The following is a 17,203-nucleotide window of genomic DNA, read 5'->3' on the forward strand; positions in this document are numbered from 1 at the left end:
AACCAAGCCAATCCAAAACTATGTAATGCAATGTATAGTAAATGCAATGAGATGTATAATGAATATAAAGTGAAAGGGTTTCTGTGTAACTTTGGAACTGTGATGTACCCTGCATCCATCCCTCTGGGTCTGAGTCTGATCAACTCAGCCTAGCATTGCTGGATGCCAAATAAAAATGCCTAAGTGACAATGTCTGGAGTTGAACTGAGTACTTGGGAAAATGAGTGGAAGAGGTCTCGGGGGAGCCCCAACAGGGGGCTCTTCCCTCCACCCTCTGTCTGTCTTCTCTAGTTATAGAATGTCCACTATCTGGAGCAGGGGCTGTCTCTCACTCTGTGTCTGTGCATATCCCAGCACAAAGGGGCCTTAGGTCCTACTTTAATACAAATAACAGAATACTTTATCTTAGTCACTGGCTTTGGGAGAGGTGCAATCTTTAAAGTCTTTGCAGTCTGGCAGCAACCTGGCTTTACTGGCAGCTTTACTGTTCACTGAAAGGGAAGCTGAAAATGCTCACTCTTGAAACACAGACTTTATTCAGGCCACAAACAGAAAAAAGAGCTGAACAAAATCATTTCTCTTCTACCTTCTGCTTTTCCTTAACACCAGAGGCAATTATGGCAAAAAACAATTCCGGAAAGAAAGTGCGAATGTAAAGAGCTGCCTTGGGGATGGCGTTGGCCATAAACACCTCCTGTTTCTTTCTGCTCACTGTGCGCAAAACTTCCTCAGCAACCTCCATCGGATGCACGCCATATGTCAGCTTTCTGAAAAAGACTGTAAATCAGACCAGAAAGGAGTGAGCAGCAGCCAGATGGTGTGGAGCAGGACAAAAGTATAGCCTCACTGAGGCAGACCTGGGGAGTGATGGAGCAACAGACAGACCAGCTGTGAATTAGTGCTAAGAAGATCCCAACCTGCTTCTTGAACCCCTAGTTCCGCCCACTCCCACCCTCCATCTGACCCATCCCCTCCTCTCTCCCTCCATCCCCTGCTCATTTAATCATTTTACAAAAATCTCCTTCTGTTCCCTCTTTCTCCTGGCTTCCCTTTTCCCATACACACAATCCTTGTGTGAGTTGGAAAGTCTACAGGCCCTTCCAACATTGAGCACATCTTTAATGTTATTAAAACCCTGAAGAAATTTCCAGACAAGAAGCTTTGTATAAGCAGAAGGTTAAAAGCATATTTCAATGGAGTTCAGGTAACATTACCAACAGCACCACCACCTAAAAATATTACACTTACAGCTATAGAATTTCTGTAAATTAAGGAAAAGCCCCTTAGAAACTGTTAGAAAGTCTGGAAATGAAATTAAGGTATCCAGAAAACTCCGCACTGCCACATAATAATCACTGAGCATTCACTCTTCTCTCAGGAAACATGCACAATCTACACAACCCTACATGTTTGTCTTGGTTTCTTTGCTAGGAATAAAAGCCTGGTTCTGAATGTCCTTGCACCTGTTGTATAGAGCTCTGTGATGTCAATGGAATTACTTCTAATTCCAAGAGAGAGAGATCAGAGTCAGGCCTTTGGTGTTTTATGCAAAGTTCGGAATATACGTTTTATGTGATATATTGTCAATATCAAAAGAAGCTGGCAATCAGGGGATACTATTGCGAAGGGATGTTTGGGGGAGGAGAATATGTGTATGAATTAGGGCTGTTAAACAATTAAAAAAATAATCACAATTAATCGCAGTTTTTATCGCACTGTTAATAATAGAATACCATTTATTTGAATATTTTGGATGTTTTTTACATGTTCAAATATATTGATTTAAATTATAACACAGAATACAAAGTGTTCAGTGCTTACTTTATATTATTTTCTTACAAATATTTGCACTGTAAAAAAGATAAACAAAAGAAATAGTATTTTTCAATACACCTTATACAAGTACTGTAGTGCAATCTCTCTATTGTGAAAGTGCAACTTACAAATGTTGATTTTTTTTTACATAACTGCACTCAAAAATAAAACAATGTAAAATTTTAGAGCCTACAAGTCCACTCAGTCCTACTTCTTGTTCACCCAATTGCCCAGACAAACAAGTTTATTTACATTTATGGGAGATAATGCTGCCAGCTTCTTATTTACAATGTCACCTGAAAGTGAGAACAAGCATTTGCATGGCACTTTTGTAGCTAGTGTTGCAAGGTGTTTACATGTCAGATATGCTAAACATTCATATGCCCCTTCATGCTTCGACCACCATTCCAAAGGACATGCTTCCATGCTGATTGGGGGTTCTGCTCAATAATGATCCAAAGCAGTGCAGACAAATACACATTCATTTTCATCATCCGAATGAGATGCCACCAATGGGAGGTTGATTTTACTTTTTGTGGATTGGGTTCTGTAGACATATATGGCAGAATGAGGGTAAAACACAGAGCAGGAGACATACAATTCTCCCCCAAGGAGTTCAGTCACAAATGTAATTAACACATTTTTTTTAGTGAGCATCATCAGCATGGAAGTGTGTCCTCTGGAATGGGGGCCAAAGTATGAAGGAGCATATGAATGCTTAGCATATCTGACATATAAATACCTTGCAATGCTGGCTACAAAAGTTATCTCCTGTAAATGTAAACAAACTTGTTTGTCTTAGCGCTTGGGTGAACAAGAAGTAGGACAGAGTGGACTTGAAGGTGCTAAAGTTTTACATTGTTTTGTTTTTTAATTCAGTTATGTAAAAGAAAATAATTCAACGTTTGTAAGTTGCACTTTCACGATAAAGAGATTGCACGACAGTACTTGTATGAGGTGAATTGAAAAATACTATTTCTTTTGTTTATCTTTTTTACAGTGCAAATATTTGCAATAAAATAATATAAAGTAAGCACTGTACACTTTGTATTGTGTTGTAATTGAAATCAATATATTTGAACACATGGAAAAACATCCAAAATATTTATAATACATTTCAATTGGTACTCTATTATTGTTAAACAGTGGAATTAAAACAGCGATTACTTTTTAAAATCAGGTTAATTTGTTTTCAGTATTTGCTTGAGTTAACTGGGATTAATTGACAGCCCTAGTAGGAACTGAAATAGAATGAATCCGATTGGCTAGATCCTCACATAGGATGATCAGACAAGCAGGAGCATACAGTGGTGTACAACATAGGTGCCAACTCCGTGGGTGCTCTGGGGCTGCAGCAGCCACTGGCAGCCAAGCTCCCCCAGCCCCACCTCCTTCACCCTGAGCGCGCCGCATCCATACTCCTCTGCCTACCTCCCAGCACTTCGTGCCCGGATGCCACCAAACAGCTGTTTGGTGGCGTTAGCATGCTCGGGGGGGGGGGGGGGGAGGGAGGAGCGGGAATGTGACGCATTCAGGGGAAGAGGCAGGGCCGGGGTGGAGATTTGGGATTTGGGAAAGGAGTTGGAATATTGGCAGGGAGGGGGTGGAGTTGGGGTGGGGACTTTGGGGAAGGGGTTGGAGGGGACGGGGCTGGCGGCAGAGGAGGGGGTTGAGCACCCATGGGGAGCAGGGGAAGTCGGCACCTATGGTGTACAATCCGCTCTCCCTACATATATCCCAACCCCCCTGCAGGCACCCTGACATTGAACTGAGGTGTGCAAGCAGCTGCAGTGTGTTCACTGCTTACCTCTCTGCCCTGGAGCAGGTAGGTGAAGAGTGGGCAGAGCCTTGCACTGTCCAGCTCAGCTAAACTGTTGTGGAGGGTGTTCTCATTCAATTGGTGTAGGACAGCAGAAATTATTACACCCCTGGGAACAATGGGGAAGCAGGAAAGGAAATTGTTCCCTTTGGAGGCAGAGCTCCTTTCCTGCACTGTTCCTGCTGCAGCACAGGTACCAGCCACCCCAGGCACAGGGCTTGTGGCAAAACCACCATCCAGTTCTTTTCTTTTTCTGTTTTAGATTAATAGATTTAAGGCCAGATGGGGGCATTCTGATCATGCTACAGAACACAGGGCAGAGAACATCACCCAGAGGTTCCTGCATCAAGCCTATAACACGGGGTGGGCAAACTTTTTGGCCCGAGGGCCACATCGGCGTTGTGAAACTCTATGGAGGGCCGGGTAGGGAAGGATGTGCCTCCCCAAATGGCCTGGCCCTCGCCCCCATCTGCCCCCTCCCACTTCCCACCTCCTGACTGCCCCCCTTCGAACCCCTGACCCATCCAAACCCCCTGCTCTTTGTCCCCTTTCCGTCCCCTCCTGAGACCCCCCAACCCTGACCGCCTCCCCGGGATCCCACTCCCCATCCAAAATCCACTGTTCCCTGTTCCATGACTGCCCCCCAGACCGCTGCCCACTCCCTTACCATGCTGCTCAGAGCGGCAGGAGCTCGCAGCCCCACCACCTGGCCGGAGCCAGCCATGCCATCCATGCTGCCCGGCAGGAGAGGTGGGCCAGAGTGTTGGTGGTGCACTGAGGCTGCCGAGGGGGACAGCAGGGGAGGAGCCAGGGGCTAGCCTCCCGGCCAGGAGCTCAGGGGCCAGGCAAGACGGTCCTGCGGGCTGGATGTGGCCCGCGGGCTGTAGTTTGCCCACCTCTGCTATAACATCCGGGTTGAGCTAGAGTGGATCTCTTACAAGAAGATATCCAGTCTCAGTTTAAAGACCCTGGGTGATGGAGAACATGCCACATTCCCAGGCATGTCTTTTTTCTTTCTATTCTCTCTTAAAAGTGGTTGAGCCATTTTTGCTCAAACGTTCAACCAGAAATTGTTATGGGCTGGATGCAAGAACCACCAGGTGGAGTTCCCTGGCCTGTGCTAGGCAGGAGGTCAGACTAGATTATCAGAATGGTCCCTTCTGGCCTTGATCTAGTGGTGGTTTAGAAGCCAGCCAAAGAAGCAGTGTGTCTGTAACTAGACTTTACATGATGTTGTGTATATTTAGTACATTTGGGTCCCACTGTCCCTGTATGGTTTCTTCTACTGTTACTATTGTGTAAAGGGCAAAAGATAGCACCACAGAGGAGGTCCTAATAGAAGAAATAGCATGTTTAATTTGGAGCTAGCAACAAAGCCCAAGCTCTGCTCTGTCCTATCTTTTGGATGACCATTTGAAATAAAGCTACTGGGGAGGGGCCTGTCTCAAGCAGCAACAAATGGATTTTGTGAATTTTAGACCCTTTTAATTATCATGAATTATCTATAGCCAGAGATCACCTTTTATGAATTTCTTTGCTATATGTAAACTGTTCAATGCATATTCTGTTTGACCAAATTCAAATTCATTGCACATGAACACCTCCCTATACTTGCTCATTCAGGTATTCACCGTCTGAACTGTGACTGACCACTTGAGGCCCCCAGACATCGCAGTAGGGGAAACCATCTACACACCTAGAGAGACCTATCATATGGCTTTTTTCTTGTTCCCTGCCTGGATGACCCATGTTTTATGGACAGAAGGCGAAACTGAGCACATTGTTGGAACTTCAACTCTCAGGAGAGAATGGTGGAGGACTAGAGGGACAAACAGGAGGAGAGAAGCAGGCTTAGAATAGTTAATTCTGATGCAGCCCTTGCAGCATGATAGCTAAGGTTGAGCAGAGCCATCTGTTCAGAGCTGATTTTTCAAAGTGCTCTAAAATCCACATGAATAGTCTGACTGGCCTGAAGACTGCTGTCAGTTGAAAGCCTGGTGTAGAATTATTGGGGTTTAGCCTGGTTGAAAGCCTGGTGTAGAATTATTTGCAAATTTGGGGTTATTTAGTCAGGGATACAGAAATATAGCCCCTCCCTCAGAAAACCTGTTTTTAAAATATTTTACTGATTGCCTGCTACTAACACACAATGCTGAGACCAGGCTGACAAGCTGAGAATGGGCAGGTTCAGTGCATGGCACAGGCACACGGTGCTGTTACAGGTACATTTGAGGAGCCAAACTTGTTGCACACCATAGGCACTCAGCGCTGACACCTCTGTTGAAGGAGAACACCCTGTAGAGTTGAAGGGGTGGTTCACACTGCTGTAAGCTTGCAGAGGTACACAGCTGCTGCTGTGAACCTCCTGGAATTTCTGACAGGTGTTTAGGTGCTTTTGAAAATCCCTCTAGGCACCTATTTGCATTTTTAGACATCTAAATTCCATTGACAATCCAGCCCAGAGTCACGACACCAGCATGGTTTCAATCCAGCCCCCACATCTCCCCTACAGTGGCAGCTGGGGAGTGGGGGCTGCTCTTCCCCAGAGGCGGGAGCCATGCCTGGGAACGGCTGCACCAATGCAACTCCCTGTGGCTTTGATGCCTGCTAGCAGCCACAACAGTTTCCGCCAGGGAAGATCTTCCTAGAGCACCAGGAAGTCTAGTGCCAGCCCTGCTTTCTGGGATACAGACAGAACACTGACACAAAGGGTGGGTTCGGACAGAGGAAGGCCGCCTTTGGATTTCATGCGTTCACAGAATCACAACACTTTGGGGAAGGGCCCCATGCATCAGCCATGCCCAGATGGCATGTCAGAGAATCAGGGCAGCCAAATGCTGTGCATCACACCAGATACTCACATATCTGGCTGCCCCGTCATTCTCCAGCACCCAGCCGAGCCCATGCAGCCAGCTGGGCCATGGGGATCAAGCAGGCATTTGCTTTCTGCCACATGGAGACGCTGTGGCACCAGCTGAGAGGGTTTCTGTTCCTATAGCCCTGCCCTTTGTTTATCTATAGGGCAGCATGAGGGAAAACTTCCCCACACACTGCCCTGGCAGCATGGCTCAGCCCTGAGTTAGGGGAGAACTTCCTCTAGGGCAGTGGTTCTCAACATTTGCAGACTACTGTACTCCTTTGAGGAGTCTGATTTGTCTTGCGTACACCCAAGTTTCACTTCACTTAAAAACTACTTGCTTACAAAATCAGATATAAAAATACAAAAGTGGTGAAAAAATTACTTACTTTTTCATTTTTACCATGTAATTATAAGATAAACGGCAGCCCCCCGGGTTGAGAAACACTGGTATAGAATATAGAGCAGTATACACAAGTCATTGTCTGTATGACATTTTAGTTCATACTGACTTCGTTAGTGCTTTTCGTGTACTCTATTGTAAAACTAGACAATTAGTTTACCTAATCCCTGGAAGACCTCTGCGTACCCCCAGTGGTGCACATATCCCAGTTGAGAACAACTGTTCTAGGGGCCTGTGGCAGTGTCTGTACCCTCCATCCCCCTTTGGGGTGGATCGTAGGTTGGTGGCACCACACTTACAGTCTACCAGACTGTCCTGGGCCTCACAGTAGCGCGGCCCAGCGGCCAGCGTCAATACAGTGGCTGCCCTTGAGTTCTGGGCTGCATGGCCTAATGACCAGAGACAATACAGCGGCTCCCGAGTACAGGGCAGTGTGGCCTAGTGGCTAGATCTGGGGGGCCACCACCAAAGGGCAGTGGCAGCTAGGGTAGGGGGACCTGGGCCCACCCAACTCCACCAGGTCCCAGCCCAGAGCCCTAACAGTGGCGGAGTTGTCCGCCACTAGGACAGCAGGGAATCCAACCCCCTGACCTCACACGGGTGGGAGATACCACTCACTGCACCTCCCTGGGCTACTTCCTACCATGATTCCCGAAGCTGTAATCCACATGGTGTTGGGGTCTCTGGGCTCCTTGGCACAGGTAACTCCCTGGGACTCCAACTCCCGCTGGTCAGCTGTAAGCAACAGGTCTCCAATCTGGGTATCAGGGTATCTGGCTCCCGCAGGCAAGGGTTATAACAGTTCCTGGGCTGGAGCCTCCCAAAGTATCCTTCTTCCTTGGCTGTCAGCCCAGACTTAGCTGGGCTACTCTCCTTTATACTAGCACAGCAGTTGGAGCATGCCCAGCAGGATCTGAAGGGCACGATTTCTTCCACCCGTAGTGTGGGATTAACCTTTTCCTGCCTAATGCAGGGTATGCACACCCCATCACAGGTCCCCAGGGATAGCTCAGTCCCCACGGCCCAGACAGTTCTTGGCATCTCTGCTGAGTTGACCCATTAGTGCATTGGTTCCAAAACTGTGGGATGGTAGCAAATCACAACTTATTTAGGGGTAACCGCAGTTTCATGAGTCTTTAGTTGATGCCTATTGGGAAGTCTTCAAGACATTGCAAGAGTTTGGTCTTGATGGTAATTCCCACTCCATGGATTCTATCTTTATGTGGTTCTTTTCCCTTCCAAAAGAAGGTGTAACCCCCAGCTGGTTGTTGTAATAATGCCCTCTTCTGTCAAACTAGTTTCACTGAGGGCTACAATGTCAATGTCATACTGGGCTAGCTCTTTTGAAAGGAGAGCTGTTCTTCTTTCAGATCGAGAGGTATTGTCTTTATCTATCATAGTCCTGAAGTTCCAAGCAGCAATCTTTAGTGCTTTTTAGTTATCTTTGGTTTTCAACAGCACTGAGGCTGATCCACCAGCTGTGGTAAGCTGGCCAGATATGATTTGGGCAGGCAAAGTTTGAGGCACCTTTTCTAGCCCCTCCCCGTACAAAGGAAGAGCAGTGCAATCCTAAAAAGGATCGCTCCATTGCCTGGGGAGTTGCTGAGCTTCTCTGCTGCCCTTGGGTCAGGGATGGGCAACCAAAGTCCCAGGCTGCCTCCATGCAGGCTTGTGGCTACCCTGCCAGTAATCATCTTCACCTGTTGCTTTGCCACTCCATCGCCACGGGACTTGTGAAGAGAGATGTGCATGAATGACGCGTGTGTGAGGCTGATTAAAATGGGAGTCGTTGCACTGGGACAATCCCATTCTCTCAGCTGCTGAAGCTTGGCCCAGTGGCACAAAGGCTGTTACAACTGTAGGCTTCTTTAGCTGAAGTGGATAGCCATGACTTCTTTAGTGCCCCATCATGCCTGTCACCTTCCACAATGCGTTGCTGCACTGCTTTTCAAGCCATTGGAACAGTATATGGTCTCTTTCGCCTTGGCTACCAGAACAGTCTTCATATGCTTGGGAGGGCAATCCCTAAATCACCATCAGTTTCCACACTTCCGGTTATCCTCACCTGGTTTAGGCCGCCTGCCAAGGCAGTTTACCAGGGTGTGGCAGCCATAGGTGAGAGCTGGGTGTACACTGAAGACCAGAGAGGAAAAGAACCAGGCAAAGAGTGCGGCAGTTGGAATCACTCAAAGGTATTACCTCTCCCTTACACCCCATACATCCTCAATTGAAACAAGTGCTTCAAAAGCCTATTCAACACCACCTTGACTCACCACTCTCACTTGAAGAAACAGAAAAGGCAACCAGTATGATGAACTCAGGAAAGTCCAGAAGCAGAGACGGAATACTGGCAGAAATATATAAATTTGCTGGTCCAAAGATGGCAACAACACTCCAAAAGATCCTTGCTGACATCTGGGAGAACGAAGAAATACCACAAGATTTCAAAGATGCCATAATTATTCCTTCATTTAAAAATAAAGGTAGCAAAACGATCTGTGATAACTACCGTGGCATATCTCTCCTGTCTGTCTCTGAAAAAATCTTTGCTCATATCCTCCTGAACTGACAGATCTCGTCTGTCTCAGAAGCCAATCTACCTGAGGCTCAGTGCAGATTCAGGCCTGGTTGTAGCACCTTCAACGTGATTTTTAGTATCAGGCAAATATAAGAAAAATGTGTCGAACAAAACATGGATCTGTTCTGCATCTTCATTGATTTGACAAAGGCATTTGATACAATCAACAGAGGAGGATTATGGATGATTCTCAGAAAATTTGGTCGCCCACCAAAACTGGTAAAGATCATTCATTTATTCCATAAGGGGATGCAAAGTCAGGTACTTTTTAATGGAGATCTCTCAGATTCCTTCCCCATTTCAAATGGAGTCAAACAAGGCTGTGTCCTTGCCCCTGTATTGTTCAATCTTTTCTTCACCCAAGTTCTCAACCATGCTACAAACAGGCTCAACAGACGCATATACATCAGATACAGACAGGATGGTTCAGTCTTCAATCTTATAAGGCTTAGAGCAAAAATAAAAGTAACAGAACTACTAATAAGAGAAGCACTCTTTGCGGATGATTGTGCCCTCCTAGCACAAACAGAGGGAGATCTCCAGTGCATCGTAGATCGCTTCGTTGAAGCATCAAAATTGTTTGGCCTCACAATCGATCTGGAGAAAACTGCGGTGTTGCATCAGTCATCTTCACCCCTCCAGGCCATATCCCCGAGCACCTCCATTAGTGGAACCCAACTAAATCAAATCAACAATTTTACCTATATCAGCAGCAATGTCTCCAATGATGGATCTCTTGACAAAGAGATCATGAACAGGATACAGAAAGTTTCTCAGTCATTAGGAAAGCTATGTAACGAAGTCCTGAAATCCCACAACATAACCCTCTCAACAAAAATAAAACTTTACAATACTTTTGTGATCACATCTCTCCTCTACGGCTGTGAGACCTGGACACCATACAAATGGCATATCAAACAGCTAGAGGTCTTCCATATGCAATCTCTGCGTGCCATTATGGGGATCTGCTGGCAAGACAAAATTACCAACCTGGAGGTTCTCCAAAAGTCAAATGCCACAAGCATTTAGGCCATGCTGATAAAAGCCCAGCTACCCTGGGCTGGACACATCATTAGGATGCCTGAACATTGACTCCCCAGAAAAAATTTCTATGGATAATTGGCACAAGGACTTTGGAATCAAGGCCACCCCAGAAAGCGCTACAAGGACAGTATCAAGAACAGCACACACTTTGGTGCAATAAAACCGGATGATCTCGAGAAGGCTGATCAAATAGATCAGCATGGTGACACACAACACTCAGAGCTTTCCAAACCTTTGAAGAGGACAGAAATAATTGACTGTCAGCTGCAAGGGAAAAAGCTTCATACCACTGCTATAGCTACCAAGACACTCACCAATGACTTTGCTCAATCCGCTCACAGGCATGCGTGTCACACTTTGGACTTCAGAGTCACTCCAGAATCCACAAAAAGAGATAGCATGAAAACATCATTGTCGAACCAATGGACTACATGAAACAGTACATGTGAAGACACACTGTGTGGAGAATGCCATTTTGCTGTTCAAAATGGCATCTTCCTTGCTGTCTGTGGTCCCAGGAGGATAAATCGCTAAAATGGGGTCATACTGGCAAAAAGTTTGGGAGCCCCCGCATTAATGCAAAGTACAGTGGGGAGCTTGTGTCATCAGAGTTGAGACCCACCAAATTCATCTCACACACGGACCACCAAACTCCCAGTTTTTAGCCCACCTGACATGAGGAAAAGCCTGAAAAGGTGAACTGAGTGAAAACTAAAGACTAAGACCAGGTGATAAAGAAACAGACCCAACATTTAGTACTTTTAAAAAAATCTTATGATTTTTAAGTCATTCTCATGATTTCTAGGGGTCTGACTTGGTGCTTTGGGTTGGCAATACAGAAACAGATCAACTGGCTGCAAAAGCTTTCCCAGTTGAATACTCGTCTGGCAGAATGGTAAGTAAAGTTGCATGGTCTTTTCTCTCACCCAAGCTGAACTCATTCACTGATTCTTCTCAATACCCCAGCCATACTCCTCCTCCACTGTCCTTCCCTTCCTCACCTGCCCTTCTTGCTGGCCTTCTCTTCTATGCTCCCATCACACCTTTCCCCATCTCCACTTCCTTTACCCATCACAGCTCCCTCGCTTTCACTCCCCTGCCTGGTGCCTTTCTTTTCACACACTCCATTACACTCTCCCATGTCTTCCTCCTCTCCCTACACTGCTCACATGTCTTATGTCTTATGTCTTTTATTCTGCCCCCATCATCTGTTCTCTCTGGGGGCCTGTCTCAATGAACACTTACCGTATGTCTAAGGATGGGAGTCGGCTTCAGAGCCCAGGCTCCAGCCCAAACTGCAACTTCAAAGAGCTGTCAATACATCTAGTTTTAGAGCTGTTCACCTGGGCTGAGAAGCTCACTTCCACAGGCTGGGTAGATGTACCCTTAGCTCACAGCAAGGTGGGATGTAAATCTACCTTGCACTAAAATGTGGACTCTGCTGCCATGCACTAACATTTCTCTAGAACATTTTGATCAGCTTTGATCCACTTTGAAACACACTCCTCTTGTCTCCCTTCTATTCACCCACCCCCTACCTCCCTATCTTCTACTTCTATCGCTCCTTTGGTTCTCATTTGCTCTTTGAATCTTACATTTCCAAATGGAGGCCTCCCAGTTGCCAGGCTCTGGTTGAACATGGTATGAACGGATGAATGTTGGACTCACAGTGCTGATACAAACATCAAATTCTTCCACTTCAGCTCTAAGACAATCAAAAAATCCTTGTGCAGCGTGCTTAGAAGCAGCATCTAAGAGAAAAGCAACAGGAGAAACAGCCTTATAAAATGCAGAAACACTGACTAATGCATACCTGGACATTTCTGCCTCGTAACTCTGCCTGCACATAACAGTTTTCCAGAGAGAGGAGAGGAAACCAAAGTCAACTATCGAAGAGATTCACTCTGCAGCTGAGGGCAGGTGAAATGGACAGTAGTACATCATACAGACACAGTTATGAAAGCACTGATCATCACTCCATAGCTAAGGTTGAGCTGAATTTAACATTTAAACCAAGGATTTAACCACTTTGGTTAAATAGATTTTATCCCCCCCAAACCTACAGCGCTTACTCTTTGCATAGAGAATAATTTTTATGAGAATTTACAAGGAAATCTGTTAATGGGTGTCTGAGTTAAAAATAATTGCCAGCTCTGGCCATTTCATCTAATAACCCAATTCTGACCCCTGCTGGAGCCAGGCTAGCATTATTGAGAAACACCAGCTATCTCACATTTCCAGTCCAGCCTGTGCTTCCGATTGGCTTCTCTGCTCAGGAAGTAGGGGCAGGCAGAACTCTCCCCGCTGCCATGGGAGCCAGAGAATACTTTTGGGTAGTAGAACAGGGAGAAGGAGCAGAAAGAGCCCAGCAGTTCAGGGCAGCTCCCCATGTAATGGGTCACTCTGCTCCCTCCTCTTCTGTCCCCGAATCCTGCAGTACCAGGCCTGGGAAAAGGAGGAGGGGGAGTGAAGAGTGGTCAGCTGCAGTTGACCCTCCAAGGCCTGTGAGCAGGCTGTGACGATCCCCCAAGAACTGCAGGAGAAGCAGAGGTGGAGGCTAGAGGGGGCACAGGGCTGATGCTGGGCCTGGGTGACTGTCAGATGTGGGGGCAGAATTGATTTGAAGTCTGGGGAGCAGAATTAATTGCTGAGCGGGGTGGGGGTGTGGATATTGGGCAAGCATTGACATGCAGTGGGGGCATATAATTAGTGGCAGGGCTGGGGATTAGGTAGGTGTCAGGTGGGAGAGACAGAATTAATTCCTGGGATTCGGGAGTCTGAAGAAAAGCTGAAAGTTCTGCACCATCAGACAGCAGTGAGAGCTCCTGCTGCTGGGAACAGAATCACCTCCCTCAATAAATCTGGAAGAGTTGGTGTGACTGAATACACCCCTGTATTTACATCCTACACACTATTCTAATAATCTTACACAAAGCATGCCTTTTGTTGAGATTCCCTCTGAGACCTTTTCCACTTGGCTTATCCAGAACACCTTTTCCAGTTCTGGGAGAACATTTCATCCAGTTCTCTGGGATCCAAAACTTTCAGTTCTATTCTGGATTTCATCATTCAGGTTCCTTTATTTGACCTACAGCAAAGCTACTGTGTTGCTCAGACTCAAAGGTAGGGGTGGGTATAGGGCATACCACAGATCCAGAGTTACACAGGAAAACTCTTTCTTTATATACATTAACACATTACATTGTATTTTCTCTACATTAAATCACACATTTTGTTATTGGATTGGTTACTTTGCAGGAACCAGTCCCTATACAGCATGCTCTATCCACGTGCTGGTCACAGGGGACCTGATCTTTACATTCCAGCTTTATCTTGTCCATTGTCTCTAGCTCTGAGTTTTGCTGCTTATCTTAGTTAGCACTATCCTGACTCAAGCATACAGTTTGTCAAGCCCCTACTTATAACTTAACCTTCTATTCACCTTCCCAGTCATGCCTACTAAGAAATGAGGCAAGTCACATATGTTAAGCCAGGCTTACACCTTGTAAGGTATCATTTGAAAAATCATAATTTGCTGGTCAGTATTGTCCTGGTAAAATATGTATGGCAACATTGTATGTGAAATTATAAGATTCCCTTCTCTGGTATTATTAACACACATTCCAAACCCCATAGCCCTGCCCAGGCAGAAGTCAGGTCTATCCTAAATAAAGGAAGGAATATGTGCTAGCCTTAATTTGCATCCAAGCAGGAAACAGAGTCTTCAAGCAGGAAGGGAAAACAAAGGAAGTTCAAACAGGTTAAAAAACCAATAGAGACTATCCTTCCACATAGGCTCCTGGTTCTCAGCTGGAAATGTTTTTCAAGAGGGGGACTGAAACTATAAAAAGGAAATGCAAATACCCCAAGGCACCCCTTTCTCTCTCTCACACTGCCCATCACATTCACTGCACCTGAATAGACAAAGGAAGTGGCAGCTGGACTCTGGGGGTGGTAGGGAGTCCTGACCGTACGAGTTTGGTCAGTAAGACTGCTGAAAGCGTGTAGTGAGAAAACTTTGCTTTGAATCTAACATAGTTCATTAAGTTAGGCACCAGTATGTGTTTTATCTTTATTTTTCTTGTAACCACTTCCTACTTTAAAGCCTCATTACTTGTACTTACTTAAAATCTCGCTCTTTGTAGTTAATGAACTTGTTTTACTATTTTATCTAATCCTGTGTGTTCAAGTTGAAGCGTCTGGGTAACTTCATTTGGGGTAACAAATTGTGTGTGTATTGTTCTGTTAAACGAATAAGAGACTTAACATATTTGTACTGTCCAGGAGAGAGCTGGGCAGTACAGATCATACGTTTCTGGAGGAAAACCTAAGACTGGAATTGTGTTGGGGTCACCATGCAGCATAACCTAGGCTGGGAAGAGCCAAGGTGTGACTGGCTGGCTGGCTGCAGCACACACAGATGTAGCTGGGAATGATTTACATGCTGGAGGCTGTTTGTGAGCAGTCCAGGTTGGAGGCTACAGCAGCACCCCATATTGCAGGGTGGGATGACACAGCTACTCATTGATCTGGATTGCACCCTGGTATTCACAGCTGGCAACTCTAATTATCACACACACGTACTGGGGGTGAGACGGGGCGAGGAATCAACAAGGAAAAGACAGATCCAGAAATATGATATAATCCTTTTTTTAAAGTTTCATGATTTTTGGGCTCTAACCTATAATTTTTTAACCTTTGGAGCTCATGATACTTCAGCAGTGTATGTTAGTAGGACAGTCGAAGTAAGACAGAAAACGGGCCAAAGAGAGCTGTCCAAAGGGGGGGTGTCTTCACTGAAGAGTTAGCTCAGTTGATCAGCACTTGGGCCTGAGCTCCCCAGTTAGCCTTGTCAGGATGGGAGCAGCCACACTGCAAACCATACCCAAATTACTGTGTCCTCACTGATGCTGCACTTCTCTGTGTGTTTCTGGGGACAGATCCCATGGTCTTTAATGCTGCCGTCAGCCGAATCACTTTAAAGTGAATTATGGGGAAACTTGCCTGTTCTGGGCATGCAGGGACTTGTGAGAAGACATTGGAAGATTATCAACACTGGAGTATTAGCCTGTATCCTCACTGAAAGGTGAAAGCAGCACCCAGGCTCTAGCCAATAGCCTGCTCTAAACCAGGCTGGCCCGGATTGAAAGCACTACCATACTCATGAGAGAGTGTTTGTGTGTGAATGGGAGGAAATACCCATATAAATTAACTTTGTGTAAACTTAATGTGTTAATATGTTAACTTGAAAATAGGTACCTCTCCACTCTGGCCAACTGATTGCACATCCTGCTTCTTTGTAGATTGCTATAAATGAATGTGTTGGTGAGGCTGGTACCAAGGAAGGGAAATTGTCTCTTCCAAGCCTAGAAAGAGGACCATAACCCTTTGTTGAAGAGAGCAAGGTTCCACGAAGAACACTGCTCCTGTATCCAACCCTGCCTGTAACCCCATCCACTTGCAATGTAATCCCAAACGGCATGTAGGAATTTACTGAGTTCAGAGTGAACAAGCCAGACTCCAGTGAGGGCTTTCTTCCCCACTGGTCCACAGGATCTCCTTCCTACGACGTATCTGGTGCCAAATGGTGGCTTCTTCCTTTGCCATTGAACTGATCCCTACTTGTGGAGGATGTCCCTTGGTGAAGCATATTGGGGTATGATGCCTCCATCTTCTACAGACCCATCACACAGCTTCCTCCAAATGGCAAGGATCTGATTCCAGTGGTTGGTTACTCCAGAAGCAAATGTCCTCATGTTTTGGTCTCCTGCATGATGTCACTCCTTTAGCCATCACTACTCCCTTTACAGGGCCTAAGCTCCTTCTTGTCCCCAGCTCTGGGTGAATACAAAAGACCCTGACATCTGTGTCTTATGAAGATGCTTGTTGGGATGCTCATCACCATAGATTAATGAAATTTAAGGCCAGAAGGGGCCATTTTGATCAGCTAGTCTGACCTCCTGCATAGCACAGGCCATGCAATCCAGTGACTCCTACACTGAGCCCAATAACTTCTGGTTGGACTATAGTGTATCTTTTAGAAACAAATCCAGTCTTGATGTAAAGACGGCAAGTGAATGAGAATCTGCCACATCTCTTGGGAAGCTGTTTCAATGTTCCAGTTACTCTCACTGTTAACTATTTGTACCTTATTCCCAGTGTGCATTTGTCTAGCTTCAACTCCCAGCTGTTGCCTCTGGTTCTGGCTTTGTTGGGTAAATTAAAGAATCAGAGACTTTAAGGCCAGAAAGGACCACCAGGTAATCTAGTATGACCTCCTGTATATCACAGGCCACCAACCCTGTGCACACTAAACCCAACAACTGAAATTAATCCAAAGTATTATAGCCAACACCTTTTAGGTGTAGACCAGGCCTCAGAGAGGAGATGACTGTGTCTACTTCTTGGCAGCTGAAAGGAAGAGCTCATAGAGTGAGGAGGCAGGCACACATGAAGGTCATAGTGAGATCAGACTCCTCAAACAGTATAGCACCTGATACTCCTCCTTAACTACTCAGTTACTATGTAGTAACTTCTCAGCTCCTCTCCCACACAATATCACCATGATCTGGTCTTCCCACATCATCAAAAACATCCCTTCAACACCACCAACACCAACACGCACCTCTCTATCTGCTGCCCCCTCACCAGTTCAGCCTTCACTTCCAGACTCTTTGAATGTGTCTC

General features: G+C 45.9%; 1 protein-coding gene across 3 annotated transcripts in view; it reads right to left on the bottom strand.

Annotated features, from left to right (window-relative positions):
• Positions 1 to 517: 517 nt before the first annotated feature.
• DHRS7C (dehydrogenase/reductase 7C) overlaps positions 518 to 17,203 on the bottom strand; it is a 45,875-nt gene continuing 29,189 nt past the window's right edge. For all 3 annotated transcript variants that reach the window (XM_075119026.1, XM_075119024.1, XM_075119025.1), the window contains 2 exons: positions 12,112 to 12,267; positions 518 to 777 (listed from right to left, as the gene is read on the bottom strand). In XM_075119026.1, the coding sequence (XP_074975127.1) occupies positions 572 to 777; positions 12,112 to 12,267 (362 nt within the window). In that variant the 3' untranslated portion in view covers positions 518 to 571. The remainder of the gene's footprint in view (positions 778 to 12,111; positions 12,268 to 17,203) is intronic.

The sequence above is a fragment of the Caretta caretta genome, chromosome 14 (genome assembly GCF_965140235.1).
Source record: "Caretta caretta isolate rCarCar2 chromosome 14, rCarCar1.hap1, whole genome shotgun sequence".
NCBI classification, from domain to species: domain Eukaryota; kingdom Metazoa; phylum Chordata; order Testudines; family Cheloniidae; genus Caretta; species Caretta caretta.